Source organism: Phodopus roborovskii, unplaced genomic scaffold (genome assembly GCF_943737965.1).
Source record: "Phodopus roborovskii unplaced genomic scaffold, PHOROB, whole genome shotgun sequence".
Lineage (NCBI taxonomy): Eukaryota > Metazoa > Chordata > Mammalia > Rodentia > Cricetidae > Phodopus > Phodopus roborovskii.
In genome coordinates this window covers 12,281,851-12,299,098 of record NW_026126648.1, presented here as the reverse complement: position 1 = coordinate 12,299,098, position 17,248 = coordinate 12,281,851, and the positions used below count along the sequence as shown (strand labels likewise).

General features: G+C 41.9%; 1 protein-coding gene across 14 annotated transcripts in view; it reads right to left on the bottom strand.

Moving 5' to 3' along the window:
- Positions 1-14,549, bottom strand: part of Ldb2 (LIM domain binding 2) — a 335,390-nt gene extending 320,841 nt beyond the window's left edge. For 5 of the 14 annotated variants that reach the window (XM_051174046.1, XM_051174056.1, XM_051174058.1 and 2 more), the window contains exon 1: positions 14,112-14,546. In XM_051174046.1, coding sequence (XP_051030003.1) covers positions 14,112-14,243 — 132 coding nt within the window. In that variant the 5' untranslated portion in view covers positions 14,244-14,546. Of the gene's footprint in view, positions 1-14,111 lie in introns of all 14 variants that reach the window. The other 9 variants (XM_051174049.1, XM_051174051.1, XM_051174053.1 and 6 more) reach the window with 5 other exon arrangements.
- Between the last annotated feature and the right edge of the window lie 2,699 nt (positions 14,550-17,248).

Here is a 17,248-nt window from a genome sequence, read left to right as displayed (position 1 = left end):
AAGCGAGAACCTTGGAGTTTCTATCAGGTCTAATCCAGGGGAATCAGAGGAGGAAACAGGCAAAGGAAAAGGAACAGCCTTTCCAAGGCCACCAGCTTAGGTTAAGAAACAGAGAAGAGGACAAGAAAGCTTCAAGACGTTCACCAAGTGAATCAAACGCTGTAAGCCTGCAATTTACAAGGAAGATTCTGTAGGTATATTCCTCCTAGACTCTTGTCTAAGCCTGGTAATCTGCCTGCATTGTTCCATTCAGAACTAGAGATGGTCTTCTCATGGAGATGTATTGACCTTTATATTTTACCTACATTCAAGCACATTCCCTGAGTATGACAAGGCTCAGTTTGCTACATTTCCCTGACTCAGTGTCACATCAACACAGGGTCTTTGGATCACTCTGGCTGGCAGCTGAGGAAGTGTCCTCAGACTCCATATCAAGTCCTCCTGGTTTCTTACCAAAGATCCCAATTCTACCAAGAGGAAGAAGATGCAGGGCAGGAGAGTCTGGACCTAGTCTCCAAAATAGCTGCTGGAAGTTCCCTGCCCCACAGTGGGGACCTCAGCAGTACACTGAGTGCAGTGCATCACTGGACAAATTATATAACCTTGGCTAACTGTAATTTTGTATCTTAAAAAATACCATGAAAATTTATCCTTTGCTTCAGACACACAAGGCTAAAAATAGCACAGCCAACTAGCAAATGTGTATAATTTTTCTTTTGTGCATCTCTCCATCCACCAAATTCCTCTTCGGGAGAGACAAGACAGACAGGAGTCCTTTTCCACAAGGAACCACAGTGACCTTCAGTGAAGGTAGAGCAAGTTGTTTCTCTCTGAACTACCACACACCTTCATTTATTCCCTTTGTCCAACAGCAGAAGTTGTGACAGTGCTGACTGATTGCGTATTATACGCCAGGGTTTGGCTAAAGGACCAAAAGGCCTTTTCTCCTGCAGTGTCCTAAAACTGATGCCCCTTTTACAGAAGAGAAAAACAAGTCACATGAGAAATCATAGTGCCTGAGCTCTGCTTGTTTTTACCCTACTGAACCCCGTCTTACTGTCTCTAAAGCATAAGGAGCAGCAACAGGAGCATGCCGACATTTCCACACTCTACCTTTTTCTTTCTATCCAGATTCAATTCTTACCACTTTCAACAACTACCCTCCAGCCACACACACATGCACACACACACACATATACACATATACACACATACATACACATATTCGTACACACACAGCACACATATACACACATACACATATATAAACACACATGCACACACATGTACACATATACACATATGTAAACATACAAGCACATACACATATACTCATATATACACACATACCCACATACATGTACACACACACACACACACACACTCATTTATACTATAACTTCTAACCATGCCCAAAGCTCCACTCTTCAAATATGACCTCACCTTTCAAGGTTCAATTTGCTGTTCCTTCTACCTAAGGAACCCTTTTAAATACCTTTTCTGAATTAGCTAATGCCCATCTGTACTTCAAAAACTTTCTTCTTGATAAATAATCACTATGTCCCCAATAAGTTTGTCTGAAATGGGAATGCTGTCCTCTCTATCTCTCTGCCAGGAACAGCACACTCAGAAGGTGTAGCATATCTATCAAACAAAGGCCACAATAATTGTAGTTAATGTTCTTGTGATACAAGAATTGTGCTAAATACTTTGTAAAAATTATCTCAGTCTTCATAACCTAGAGGCATAGGTCTACCATCACCACCTGTTAACCACAAGGACAATCAAGATGCAGAAAGGTTACATTAACTTACCCAAGACTGTGCAACCACTAAGCAAAGAAATAAATTTGCAGGCTTCAGAAGTTAAAGTACTTAATGCAAACACCAGGGTAGGTGTGATACAACTGACCATTTCCTTCTCATGGATACACAGAGCATGAGACCACTTTACAGCATGCATATTGCCTACAGAAAAGCTGTGATAATTCAGATACTAGTTACAAAATGGTAGCCCCTGTGAAATGTGCCTTTAAAAAGTGGTTGGCATTGGACACAGCCAACATCAAATCAGTTGCTGTGGGAAGGAACAGGAGCATGGATAAGCTAGTACCTGACCCCAAGGATCCCTTCGATCCTGTGAGGACAGTAAAATAGCATTGCACACACCTCATGACATAGCCCAATTTGGAGACAACTCTTTCTCCTTGAATCAAAAATATGTCCTTCAAACAGAATCATAAATTAACCCACTACACCCACACTAGCCAGTTCTAGATCAACACTGATTCTTAACATTAATTTCAGCTCCCTCTCTCTTCCCCAAATGGAAGTCTTTTGATTTACAGACCTTTGTGTGAGGCTGTCAGCCTCTTAGAATAATACAAAAGAAAGAAATGCAGGGGGAAAAATAGCATTCGTCCACAAACAGGGAAGGGAGTCTGTCTTAAAAAAAGACCAAACCCCTGGGTTCAGTGTTTCTGGCTAGCATTAAATGTTACTGGAAATCACAGCTTTCAAATAATTCCTTTACACTTGCATTCCTTCATATTGCTAGGGGGAAGGCTGATTGCTATGAATATCAAACTAATTGAGTACAAACTACAGTAAAAGGCACCAAATAATTTGTCTGTGTGTGTGTGTGTGTGCACATGTGTGCATGTATTTTTAATTATAAAAGCACAAAAAACAGAAGCCTGAATAATTCAGACAACTAGAATTATATCTTAGAAGTTTTCAGGACAAGGTAAAATGTTCATTGTTTTAGCCAAAAGAGATGGATTCAAAGGGATACTCATGGCCTGTGAGATGGCTCAGCAGGTTAAGGTACCTGATGGCAAGCTTGACAAACCTGAGTTTGATCCCCATGACCCACACGGTGACCTCCACAGGCATGTGTGGTGCAGATTCATCCGTACACTTACACAAATCAACAAAACATCCAATACAACTGTTAAAAAAGGAAAGAATGCTCAAATGTGTTCCTAAGCAAGTAAAATTGTCTGTATATGTATGAATATTTTTGGATGCCTGCAACCCAACAGCTAAAGTGTTAACAGCAGTCTTTGCATGGTAAAATTTAAAAGGATATTTATTAACTATCTTATCATAGTTGTATTTTACAAATACTTTACTTTACAATGACAATGTACAGATGCTTTTAAATTCTGAAAGTATATATTTGAAAGTGTATGCAATGACATTTAAAATAAATTGGCAAAGACAATAATCTTAGATTAAAACATAGGGACTTATTTGTCCATGTTTTAGCATCAACAGCTTCATTTTACAGAGCCAAACTACTTTTCAGTTGTTTGGAAAACTAAAAAGAGAGAAAAGAAGCTTAGCGAGTGAGTACAGGTTTTTGTGAGATCCCAGGGCACACTGGAGGCTGGCAAGAGATTCAGTGTAGAACAGTCCTATTTTCCAGGGCTAGGTCTTGCAAAACCTGGTATGTCTTCTGAGTTGACCTCACCACAGTCACGGAAGCCTTACCTGGGTCTGGACTCCAGCCTTCAGAATCAGAAAGCTGGGGTAAGCAATCTCTAACATCTATTCCAGCCGGGAAAGCTGAAGATTCACTAACTTGAAAGCAATAGATTTTGCCCAATCAGAGTCTTTAAAAGCAGGTAATATGCACAATTGCTTTACTCCAGCTCTAAGTAAGAAATTTCAGCCAACAGCAAGTTAATAATGGTTAAAATGAGAAGGCATAAGAATGTGAACTTCTCTGTGTGTGCTGCCAAATGGCCCGCCTGCTTTATTGCTTTAGCTTTTGCCTGTCTATACAACTTTTCAGTATTACAATACAATCCTCGTGAGTCCTAATAAGTGACCTACATTGGGAAACAAAATTTAACAAGCTCTGTCCCCTCCAGAGAGGAAGTGAGCAGAAGATACACAGATGGAGGGAGAGACAGAGACATAGAGACAGTGAGACAGAGAGACTGAGAGAGAGAGAGCGAGAGAGAGAGAGAAAGAATGTAATCTACAAATAATTTGATATATTCTAGCTATACATTATCTATCTCCAGAGAGGATGCTAACAGTTATTTATTAACACAGTATTCTTAATAAAAATCACAAATATCTGACGAATGAAGTATTAGAAAATATATGTCATGTAGACTTCACTATAAACAATTGAGGAGACTCCATTGTGAAATTTGGGGGACAGGTTAGCATGATGCTGCAATACAAAACAAAGCAGAGACTGGGGTCATGAGCACACCAAACCTGATCCCTCTGTCCAGAGCAAGGCTGCATAGAACAGCTTGGTGCAACTCTGCACCACAGTGTGCAAGCCTACTGTGTGAAGGACTAACCCACAAGGGACCAAAATGTTTTAGTGGAAAGGTTATTATCATTGTAGATACACAGCTGGTGTCTAGATTCCTATTGCTGACCTAGCTGCTTTAAGTAGCCGGCATAGGCTGCCTATGGACAGGCGTTCCTGTTAGGAAGAAATGGTCCATCAAGGCCAGCAGAGCTGTGTTCCCCAGCCCTCTCTGACACTGTTGCTTCGACAGCCCCACATAAGCAGTGGTGGAGAGGATCTTTTCAATGTCCAGTTGTCTCCACTGAGTTCTTAGATGAAGTGAACCCCAACCACAGTCATTTCCCAATAGAATGGAGTACACATGATCTCATGTATTGGTCAACATTTAATACTTAGCCATGCATATCCTAAGGGATAATCATGATCTGTGGCTTGGGGTTGCTAAGGGCACGACAATCTATGATTACGGTGTTATCGTTGCTATGCAATCAGGAAGAGCCCTAAGAGAAAAATCACATATGTAGAGGGCACCAAAAACACACATGGGGAAATGTCACAGCAAGTTCTGTTCATGAAGTTAGGTGAGGATAGCAAGCGGCATTTTGCAGTGCTCACAGCACTTAACTTACTGAAAGAACACAGAACAGGTATATCACTGCAGTCACCATAGCTCCATTTAGCTATTCATTGCCAGGCAAGTTACAAACATCTGCCATTCACAGATTAAAAGTTAGTCAGAAAAACCAGGACCCAGAAAAGTTGTAAAACTCCCAGCAAGTAGGAGCTAAACACAAGGCTTGGGGATAAATCTTTTTTGTTATAAGCAATATTGATGTTGAAGTCTCTCTTTTCCAAGAAACGAGACAAGGTCTGGTAGCAAAACAACAACAACAACAATAAGCTGTTATGCTGTCCTCACCAGAAGTTGCACATATACACAAATGCTAAACACTAATAAGAATGGATCAACATCCCCCCAAACACACACCATATAATTAGCAAATACAGTGTTATTATAGGCCGAAACACCATAAACTGGTACAATTATCCATATTTTCTGTTGTGCAAATGGCTTCAGGTAAGCTGCTTGGTGGCCCTTGATCTACAAATTCAAAATGATGAAGGAAATATAATCTCTATGGGCCTGAGGTAGATCCAGAGAGAGGAGACGAAAGGGAGATGGGAGTAGGGGGAGAGTGGACAGAAGGAGGGGGAAGCAGTGGAAGAGGGGAGGGGGAGTAGGGGGAGGGGAGAAGGAGGGAGGAGTGGGAGAAAGTCATGAACATATCAAGTAAGACCTAGGATCACTAACATTATTTTTAATCAGAAGTCAGGAGTTTCACAACAGGCTCACATCACCCAGGCTCACAGAGGTGGATCTCTTTTCTCAGATCATCATGTTCCACAAGCAGTGATGTCTTCCTGCCTGGCTGATAGGCTCACAGAGCCTTCTCCAACTGGAACTTCCGGCAACTGCATTGTTTAAGATTATGGGCAAATGCTATGTCACCCTAAACAGTAGCAAAAAATTTAATATCTTTCGTCACAGGTCATCCACATACAGTGAGGGTGGGCAAGATGACTACACAGGACAACTACATCCCTGCCCTCATCATAGCTTATATTCTGCATGACAAGTAAGAATTAAAAACACAAAGAAGGATGCCAGCATCCCGGTAGGTGGACTGATCTATTGGATTAACCTCAAACCCAGGAGTATAAAGTCAGAAGTGTTGTTGTGTGTTGTTTCTTTTTTTAAGTGTGGGAACAGGAGTTGGGAGGGGATGAAGAGGTGTGTATGGAGGAGTTAAGAAGAGAGTGGGAGTTAATTATGATCAAAACACATAATGTGAAATTCCCAAAGAATTACTGAAACTATGAAGATGATGATTAAGGCGAGGAGGAGGCAGCAGCAGCAAAAGTCAGCTCACAAAGAACCCTATGAAGCAGATGAAGAGGGCATATGACAGGAGGCGTGGCCAGAACGGCCCTACCTTGAGGGAGATTAAGGAACACCTCTCTAGGAAGGGAACACTTAAGTTAATCATCAGAAATCCTATGTGCTGAGACTTCCACCCTTCCTGTTCTTTTGTTTGTTTGAGATAAGGCATTCATCTCCTGTAAAGAAGACCAGGACACTGACAAATTCTGACCTAGATTAGATCTCTGATTAGTAATATGTTATTCTATAGGAGACTGGTGGTGGCCTAGTCCCTGGTAAAGAGCAAAGTCTGAGATGAGACACTGAGCAACTGGGCAAAGTAACAGATCGAAGAGCAGGTTCTCTAGAAAAGGGGATGAGCATGTTGGTCTTAAAGCTGGAGTAGGCTCTTAGAAGCCCTCTCCTGGGTGCATGGTGAAACACCAAATATACCAAGTGGGCTTTGTATGGAGAGAGGATTGTGCTGTGGAGAGGAATCCAGGAGCACAGGCCACCTGACTCCAGAATAGTGACGATGGCAACCATAGCATCTCCGGAACAAGGGTCTATCCAGTATCTAATCCTATGCTTTCTCTTTTTAATTGGAAGGCTGAAACGTCAAAGGAGGAGGAAGGAATGTGGTGGGGCTGATCCTAACACAAGCTGTGGCTGCAGATCCCATAAGAGGGTGTGGTCAGCCAGGGTATGCACAACCAGAACAGAGCTAACCTGACTGTCTGTGAGAAGTCAGAAAGCCCAGCCCCTGGAGATCCTAGGATGTTCCTGGCGGGACTTAAGCAGTCTTGTCCTCTCTTCCTTATCTCTCAATGGAGAACAAGTATTCATGCATACGTGGTACAACAGAAGGTCACAGGAGAAGATTCAGCTTATGTCTAATCAGAGGCAGATATCTTCTATTAAGACTGTGGTCTCTATGGTAGCCAGAGAGGGATGAATGTTTGGGAAGGAAACCTCTTCTCCCACAGATAACTACAGGCATTAGCAGTAGACACACTGGCTACAGTTTTGGAATGGGTTGGATAGGATAAGAAGATAGGATAGGAGTTGTTCCTCCCAATCCCCTCCTACTCTAAATTGATTATCTGCAAAGGAAGTCCATGCTATGCCAAATTTGAATTCCAATTTAATCCCCTAATTCACATATTGGCTCTTCTTACCAACCAAGGAACCATCAAAACTGGAATCCTGTCTTTTCTCTTTCTCCTACCCTTTAAGTTAACCCCAAGTCCAACCTGGAGGGGCATGCCTGTTATCCCAGCACCCAGGAAGCTGAGACAGGAAAATGGATGTAAGTTCCTCGTCAGCCCAGATCTGCATAATGAATGGCAGGGCACCCAGAGCTATATACATTAAGACATTTTCCCAAAAAGCACAAGGAACAAAACGAAAAAGACAACCCAAATATCAGCATTGACAGTCAACCACTAGAGAAAAAAAGGACATGTATTTTTAAGTAAAATAGATAAATAAATAAAATTATCCAGTGGCCAGTGCATGATAGCTTACAGTTTCAGAGACCAGTCTGGTAAAATGAACTCAACAAGTATTTTTCTAGAAGGCACACCGTTCAGTCTTTTTCAGTAGCCCAGGTATATTTTCCATTCCTGACCTTTCTTGTTCTACACCAATTCATACTAGAGTCATGTATGTCATATGTTGTAGCCACTCTCTAAGTCACCTCAGGAAATCAACACATCTTGGGATTTAAAAAAAAAAAAAAAAAAAAGAATAAAAAGTTTGTGCAGAGACTCCTGCTGGCAGACCTTACTTCTAGAGGTGCTGTGGCAGACAGGGAAGACCTCCAAAGGTGAGTGGCAGTAAATGCATCACCTGATACAAATGAGTTAAACATCTCCCTTTCCCAGTTTCTCAACAGAAATATAGCAGATAACAACTACCTCACCACAGACTGTGGGAATGGAGTAAACAATGGCAATATTCCTCCCAACTCTCTTCCCATGTGCATCATGGTGTCTTCCCATGCTGGTTGGTCCCTAAGTCTCCTTCCATCATGCAATCATGAGATTCTAAAGGGCAGAAAGGGTCTCACTCCCTTTTCAAAGCTTGTGTTTCCAGAGCCTGATATTGTCACTGCCTGAAAAAAAAAAAAAAAATGGGAATTCTTGAAGGAATAACTGAATTTTAAGTACTCAGATTTGCCTATGTTCTGATGGGTGCTGCCAGAATTTATATTAAAAGAAAAAAATAATGATGATTGGTGATGGTGCACACCTTTAATCCCAGCATTGAGAGTCAGAGGCAGGAGGATCTCTTGAGTTCAAGGCCAGCCTGATCTACAGAGTGAGTTCCAGGACAGCCAAAGGCTACAAAGAAAAAAAAAAAAAAAAAAATCTCTGTCTTAAAAATACAAACCAACAACAACAAAAACAAAACTCTAGGCTCAAATAAACGAAAAGACAAAATTAAAAAAAAAAAAAAAAAAATACCGTAGCTACAAAAAGGGGATGTTTGTAGCTGTTTGGTTTATGTTCTGTTTGCCTACTCCCAAAAGGGGTGCTCTGTTCTCCTTCAGAAAAATAAGTTAATGGGGATGGTTGCAATAAAAGACTTACAGCAGCATTCTCCACGCAATTTAAATTAATTTCTTTCCGAAACACAAACAAAAAAGTAAGTGCTTAAATATCTACATCGTGTTTAAATCCTACTTCATGAATGTGTGTTGATTTCACCTGATAAGAATCTATGTTGACTGGAAGTTGAAAGATTTTTTTTTTCTTCTTCTTCTTGGCTCCCTACAAATAGTCAGTTTGCAGCAAATTTTAATTAAAAACAGTTCCCATAGTAAGAAAATGGGGTGGGGGCTCAGGAGAAGGAACTCTGTACACGAGAGCCCTGTAGTTTGTTTTCTGAGGCCATGTAAGTGGCTTGCTTGAAAAATAGGGAGTTTGGAAGTTCCCATTTTTTAAAATTGCACTGTTGGTTTCACTTAACATTTTCAAAATGGCTGCTCTCATTAATACCAGCCCCTCCCCCACCCCTCTGCAACCTCCTTCACAAAACGTGGGCAGGCCTCAATCTTTTTTTTTTTTTTTTTTCTTCCCTGAACATTGATATTTTTTCATATAATGTAGCTCAGGCTACTGGCAAGTTTCCCTTCTGAATTCCTAGTGAGAGAGATCACCCAAGTATTACAACAGTTTCCTTCTTTTCTACTTATCCTAATCTTGAGACCAGGTTCCATCCAAATCAGCAAGGGTACCGAGCTTTTCCGTGCATAAACAGGGAGCTACAACCTGGAGCACTGTGACTAAGTATATACAAATATAGCTGAAACAAAAGGAGGCAAAGCACACCCCCTCCCCTCTCAGCGATCCCTAGGGACTCTTAGAGTTGAGCTGAGGAAGGGTGAAAAACAGTAGATTTGAATATCAAGGTCTCCAAACATTTTGAACCCTTCATATTAAATCGTGTAAAACTAAACTATAATAAAACTCTCCTGTGAACTGCTTTCCATTGTAGTCTCTGTTTTCTCATGTGCAATAGGACGTATGATGCTGATAAAAGGAAAACATACAAAACATAAGGATACTACAGGTTGCTGGTGTTTTATGTGATTTTATTAAAAGTAGTACAGTGACAATATGAACAATAGAATTCAAGACCTCTTTGTAATGGAAACATTATTTGGCCATTGGCATTGAAGGAACAAGACATTGAAAACTAATCTACAGTAATAAGGAATTGTGTAAGTCAGCTTGATGAACTGACTAAAATTTTGCAATAACCCAACATTAGCCAACTCTTCACTCCATATTCACTAAGACTCTCAGACAACACACCTGTATTTGTCTTTCACAGTGTAGACTTCAGGATTTTCTTTTAATGGCTGTTTTTGTTACTTTTCACAGAACAAATCCTGAAATCTTTAGAAGATATTTTTTTTAAATGTCCTATCTGATTGAAGTCTCTACACCATGTTAAATTAAACTATATACCTGTGTAGCCATGTTCTTTCAGAAGAAATTTGTACAGTGTAACCATTCAAATAAATGGATTTTGGAAGACATGGGGGTCAATTTATGGTAGAGTCCTAAACTGAAGATGTAACCCTTTCTCCACTACCTATGACACACAGTGCCACATTGCTCAAAGTTTCTCTTAATTTTATTTCAGAGTGAGGCAGCTTGGTGGGTGGGGGTGGAGCGGGAACTTCACACATGTATCCAGATCTCCTAAGGTGTTAATGTGGCAAAGAGATTTTATTTCCTGGCACAGGCATCCACAGTTAAAATAGATTTGAGTATTTGTTGTTGATGTTGTAATGGGCTCGTATTCCTTCCCAAAGAAGTTAGGTCCAATATCTTAAACTTTTGCTTTACCACAAAGAGGAGGGAACGAAATGGCCTCGTGATAATAAAATGAACGTGGGGGTTGTGAGGTGAGAGTTTTCAGGGGCAGATTCCCACAGCAACTATAGCTCCTCAGGGGGTCCCAGGCCCCTCACAAATGCAGAGCTGACTTAATTTCCATGGCAAGGTCCTGGAGTTCTCTTCCCCCCCCCCCCTTTTATCTCCAGGAAGCCCAAGTTTGCTAGTCAGCAAATGTTAATTGAAGACCTACTTAGTCCAGGACCAGCTTGCTATCCAGGCGCCAGCTGTACCGAGCCTGGCAGGACCCAAGCTTTCAAGTTTTCTACAGGAATAGCTGCTTCTTTCATTACCGTTTGTAAGTTTGAGCTGAATACCACCCACAGAACACAATGTCTGCAGGCTTTGCTCTTGTTTCTTCCTACTTTCTCGTATTAAGGCAAAACCATTTGAGTTTTCAAATACAAGGGAAAGGGCAGACAATTTGCAGGTGAGGAAATCCAGACTCCACACCAGCTAGTTAGTGAGTGACAGGAACGAGCTAGAAATAGGACCAACTCCCAACCCAATGCTCTTTAAACCAATACTAGCCAGTCTCTGCAGGACATTGATCTGATTGGAAGAAATGTCCACAGACAAATATTGTGAGGTCAGTCACTCAAAGGGAGTGTGCAAGTCATGGTTCTACTCTGGTTTATCACTAGTTTATTTCCTTCTCTCTCTCTCTCCCTCTCTCTCTCTCAAGAGTGGTCTATAGAATTACTTTCTATAATTTCTTATTAGCTAAGTACAAGTTCCAAAGAGAATATAAAGTTGAGAGACAGAGAGGGTGGGGGGAGAGGGAGAGAGAGATCAGGAGCTAAGAAAACAGTACTATACCATGCATATACAAGTGAGAAGCAAGAGACAGAGTGTGCGAGGGGACCCTAATGATTGTATGTACTGGCTAAATTCTGAAAGCGATCACTCCACCATCTATTTAATTATGTGTGTGGACAGGTCAACCTTGCAGAATGTGGTGACTGTAACCAGTTCCTATTCAGGTTGCGTTATAAACACCCACCATTGCCAAAGCTACCTGTAGCTTTTTTATATCACCATTTTTCCTATAACTATATAGTATTATCAAATTTTAATATTTGGTATGGACACACACATACACACACATACATACATACATACATACATATATATATATATATATATATATATGAAGCAATTAATGATTACAACTCCTTTTTGTATGCCATGAAAACAAATTTCTTGTACTGAGACAGAAGTGCCAATATAATTATGTAAATGATTACTGTAAAACTATTTAAAAGAGGGTATGTGTATAGAGGTTAGTTCCAGAACACACTGGAAAAATATTTTGCAGTACTTTGTTGTCAGGATGAATTGAAAACTCAAAGATTTGTCAAAGCAAGCTTGCCTCTTCCAGTCCTTCAGCTCTCTACTAAGAGCAAAATCTTTCAAAGTCACAGCCTGTAATCCAAAAGTTGGAAATTCCTGGGTTTAGCTCTCAAGAAAGATTAATGTGTCATTTTGGGAAAGCATATTACTAATGGGTCACTTTCCAAACATCTCAAACATGAAACAGTGGGGAATCTATTCCATCTTAGGGATTTGTATGGGGACCAGGATGGAAGGGAGTTCTCCCAGCTCAAAAGCTAACTGCCTAAGGATGTAGAAGGGTTCAGAGGCACCCAGAACCACAAATAACTACCATGCTGCACCATCAGGAGGGTGAAGGACACTCTCCACAAGACCTCAACAACTTTCTAAGTGAGCTAAACACAGGTTATCTCTTTAAATCCTGTAGTCAAGAATTTATCTATCATGGCCTATGGTCTCTAACTTTTTTTTTAAAGAAATAGTCATACTTAGCAAAGAGTTGTTTTTTATTCAAAGTTTTATTGCAATTATTGGATGCCTCAATTGTAAGACATTCCCAATCCTCCCAGTTATGAAAGCAGACTCTGCCAACCCATAGCTTAGACAGGGACTGAGATTCCAACTCACAGTTGCAAAGATCGAATTTGAGGACACAAACTGTAACACACACATAAAAGGCAACACACTGAACACACACACACACACACAATCCTGTTTACTGCCAAGAACTCCACACTATAAACGTAAGAGTTTACACTGTACAGGAGCTTCTGGCTTCTAGAAAGAGTCACGGTGCCAGCAATTATATTTAACATCCATGGTGCATTAACATATAAAGAAAATAACAGTGATAAAGACAGCCAGGCTTAAAAACAAAAACACAAGCTCTTGTTCAGTAGTTAGCCAATCAGAAAGCAGGTCACATCTTGTTGGCCCTATTCAATACATTAAACATCAGGAATTCTCTGTGGCTCCACAGACAATTCAAAGCAAGTATGGTGTATTTTATCATACAAACTTATTAGAATCCCTTCTCGGAGTTAAAAGTCAACCTTCAATCTAAATACCTACCAAAACTATTTCCCCGCACCTCTGTGGTGTGTGAGTCCTCCGGGTATTTGGACTCTGCAGAGAAAACTCAGTTGCCAGGACGGCTATATGACACACCTACATAAACACTTCAGCATCCAGTCCCCACTTACAGGCAGAAGACCACTGGTAGCATGCTTTGCCACTCAGCCAGCCCAGAGAAAAATTAAATATTGAAATCGTGAGCGAGGAGTCTGGAGTTTTGCATTTGGAAAGTTCTGAAGAAGTCCTGGACTAGCTCACTGCCTGTCAGCCTCCCTCCCTCTCTCTCTCTCTCTCTCTCTCTCTCTCTCTCTCTCTCTCTCTCTCTCTCTCTCTCTCTCTCTGGAAGAGACCACCAAAGCCTAGAGCTGTTGCTGTCTTGAATGGGGAGCCAGCTCCTGCCCCAGTGTAAATTCATTGGGAGGCACAACCATCAGAGAGAGGAGAAAGCACAGAACCCCACTTCCTTGGTCAACCTGTTTCTAAATTTCACACAGAAACAGGCAAACATGTGCGTGTGTCCCTCACCCCACCTCCAGGGAGTTCTGAGAAGTAGGAAGGGCTCCTCTCTTGTCTCTTTTACCTCAATTTTAGTGACTTTGAAAAAGTAAGTGCAGGTCAAAACAGACTTCCTCTGGAATTTGCAATTATATGGAAATGTTACATTACACACACACCCAGAGACAGAGACAGAGAGAGAGAGAGATGCAAACCCTTACAAATCTCTTGGAATTTATATCTCAACAAACAGGACCATGTCTAAGGCTATAAATATCAGAGTTCTGAACAACCTGCATTTCGAGGGACCCCGCATGTGAACCAAGTGCTGGTGCTGGCTTGACTATTTCCAGATTCTAAGATCCCCGGCAGGCAGAAACTGTCCCCAGCTCCAAGAGTTACTGTCCCTGGAAACCCAGCATTCAAACTCGTGGATTCATACTGCTGCGCTTATTTCCACCTACGTGGTAGTAGCTGGTGGGACACTTCCCATAGAATTCAGCCAAGAACCCCAGGAAAAGCCCATGCACAGCTTTTGCTTTTTTTTTTTTTTTTTTTTTTTTTAATCCACAAACACACACCAAGGTTGCAGAACTTACCTCTGTGCGAGACTGCAGTCTCTTGTTCATCTCATAGATTCGGTACTCTGGCTGTACCATGTATGGTGTATGTCTCCTATAAAATGGGCCGAAAGGAGAAGAATAGAAGGGGTCATGTGGTGTGCTGGACATCTTGCCTGCTTGTCGAAAATCAAGCTTAACAGAGTATCAGGAACGTCCATGCAGAGCACATGGGCTGTGTTCTTCACAGTACAAAGTAGACGCACGCACACACGCTCACACACACACAGAGGCAGGCAGGCAGGCAGGCTGAGCACACTGGCTGGAAGTGCTGTGGGAGCCCTCTATAGCGAGAGAGGAGAGGGAGCGAGGAGGGAGGGAGAGAGGGAGGGAGGGAGGGAGCGCGGGAGCTCAGAGAGGGAGAGAGCGGAGGTTGGAGGTTGGGAGGGAGGAAGGGAGGAAAGGAAGGAGGAAAGGAGGAGGGAGAAGGGGGAGAGGGAGTTAGAGAGAGAGAGAGAGAGAGAGAGAGAGAGAGAGAGAGAGAGAGAGAGAGGCTGGATAGCTAGAGGCTCACTGCTTGTTTTTAAAGAAGCAGTTGGTGAAGAGGTCATTTCCTGTCCACACAGTAGACTAGTTCAAAAATATAATTCTCCTCCTAGTCTGACAAGAGGTCTAAGGCTGAGTTTTAATTTTTTCCCCCTCTAGCCAAGACCTTGCACTGCCTGATTGCTAAGCTTGTTAGCATAGAGGTGGGTTCATCTCCTGCCTGAGCCTCTCGCCCCTGACAAGCCACACTGTTGTGAAGTATCAGAAAAATAGGATGACTCCCAAACACAGCCACACTGGCACTCCGGTCCCTCTGAATTGGGCTGGTGATTCACTCCCTTGGGAAGCTTCCTCTGGGCTCTCACCTCCCTACAGAGTTTGTACCTGCTGTGCATCAGATAGTTAGTCAGGTTTTAACATTCCCTTCCCCCTCCAAACTACCCATATGCCCAACCCCCTTTCTGTCCTCCTAAAGCTTTAGTCAAGCCTTTAAAGGTGGTTTTCTGGAGGGGGGGGGGGCTACATTCAGGGTTCCTGCACAATCTCAGGATAAAACGGTATCACCCCTACTTAAATGTGGAGCCATCCAAAATCCATCCAAGAGGCAATAGGCTTTTATTTCTACAGGAAGAAAAAATATTCAAAAAGAAGAGTGCCCAATAAGATAGGAAAAGCAAAGGAGAAAACATCCTACAGAAATGATGATGGAAAATTCAGTAAGAAATTGGAAGGTTGAATGTATTGCCCCCCAAGTAACATGCCTAACTCTGAAGGGGATGACGTCTTTGCTTCCCAAGAGTGACTAAGTCTATACATCTTAATTGTGGTATATGACAACTGGAAGAAACCCCAGATAGCCCATGGGGGAAATTGCTACAAAGAGTTGGGGGATCTATTTAAGATCCCAATTATGCTGGCTGTAGGGTTGGCCAGATAACATGGCACTGAAACACAGCCCAGCCCCAGAAAATAGAAAGGCACAGAGTTCAGGGTTCATTTCTAGCTGAGTCAGTGATGTATTGATGGGGAGGGGGTAGGGCAAGGACCACCAAAAAGCAAGATAAATGCAAGACCTGAATACAAATGCATGCAAATGAGACATTTCTTCTTTTTAATAAGCAGATTAATTAACTTTCTGCCCCAGCCACGGCTTGGGATATTTTAGAGTCACTAGCCAACAGGGGAATAGGTGCTGTTAATTTACTCAGGGGTAAAAATGTTCCCAAATAGCTGTCTTGATCAGTCTTGTCTCCTACCTACTAGAAACATTTGCAGAGTCCACTGGAAACTTCCAACAGCCCAGCCTAGCACAGTCCCTTCCCTTGCCAGGAGGGATTAGGGAAGGTATTACTCTAAGGCTGCTCAGAACATGTGTCTGGAGACCCCAAGGCAGGCCAGCATTCTGGGTTTCAGGTTTCATTACAAACCCAAAAGCTGGGCCAAACATGCTGCAAGGTTTGTCAAAACACACAATGTCCTAAAGAAGAGATTTCAAACAAATTCAGTGTGATTTATGTTTCAGAATGATGGCCATTGCAAAAACCAAGGGTTCCTCGAACATAAATCCCCCCAGTAAAGACATTCCTAGAGCTCAGAGCCTTCCTGCGTTTGTGTTTGCCTCTTCATTTCAGTATGAGGCTCAAAGGAGCTCCTAGGTAGGTGTGTACAGCCCAATAGTGATCAAATCCCATCCAGAGAGAGAGCTGTGCTCCAATTCAGGCAAGCTTTGCTTTGGCTTGTTCTTGTGAACACACCTAGCTATCACTGGAAACATTTGCTGTTCATACCTAAAATCTTCACATGCAATTTCCAAGGCATGGTCCTCCTCTGTGCATTTGCAGCCTGGTACCTTCAAAAGGCTTCAAGCAGGCCCACTGCCCACACAGATTGACAGTCATCTTCTTGATTTCGATCCATCCTTCCTTCAATCAGAATGTTTAGCGCAGAAAACAGACACTGATCATATCCTATGCTCTTGCTTTTAGCATCTCATTGACAGTAGAAAAATGTCCAGGTTCTTTATATTTATGTTACATAGGCACTTGAGACTGGAGAAGACCTTGAGTTCTCATTCATTCATTCATTCCTTGGTCCACTATTAATACTTTATTTCAATATTTTATCTTTGAAAGGAAATAATCTTCTCTTCATGTGTGACAAATTTTTGGTTTTGTCCCATCTTTACCTACAAATACCCATTTATCACTCTACCCAGTAAGTTACCTCCTCTGCATTAACGTTTTAAAGCTTATATATTATTATGGTATGTTGGGGGGAGGTGCATATGGAAGTCAGAAAATGACTTTGTGGAGCCAGCTCTTTCCACATTTGCATGGATTCTAGGGATCAAAAGCAAGAACGTATCTCAAGGCTTCTGAGGCCAGTGCCTTTACCATCTGAGCCAACCCACTGGCCCCATCTGTTAACCTTGTCTATTTATTGTTAGCTATTCAGCTGTCTTTCACAATGGGTAAGGCTAGCTCCAGAATCTACCTCAGTTATCGGCTCTTCTGTGGGGACAGTGATAAAGCATAGTTCAGAAGATTGCAGCTAAGGATGTGTAAACATGAGACTATCAGAACCTTTGTCTAGATGCTCGAGCCCGGTTATAATTACGGGGTGCTTGTTTT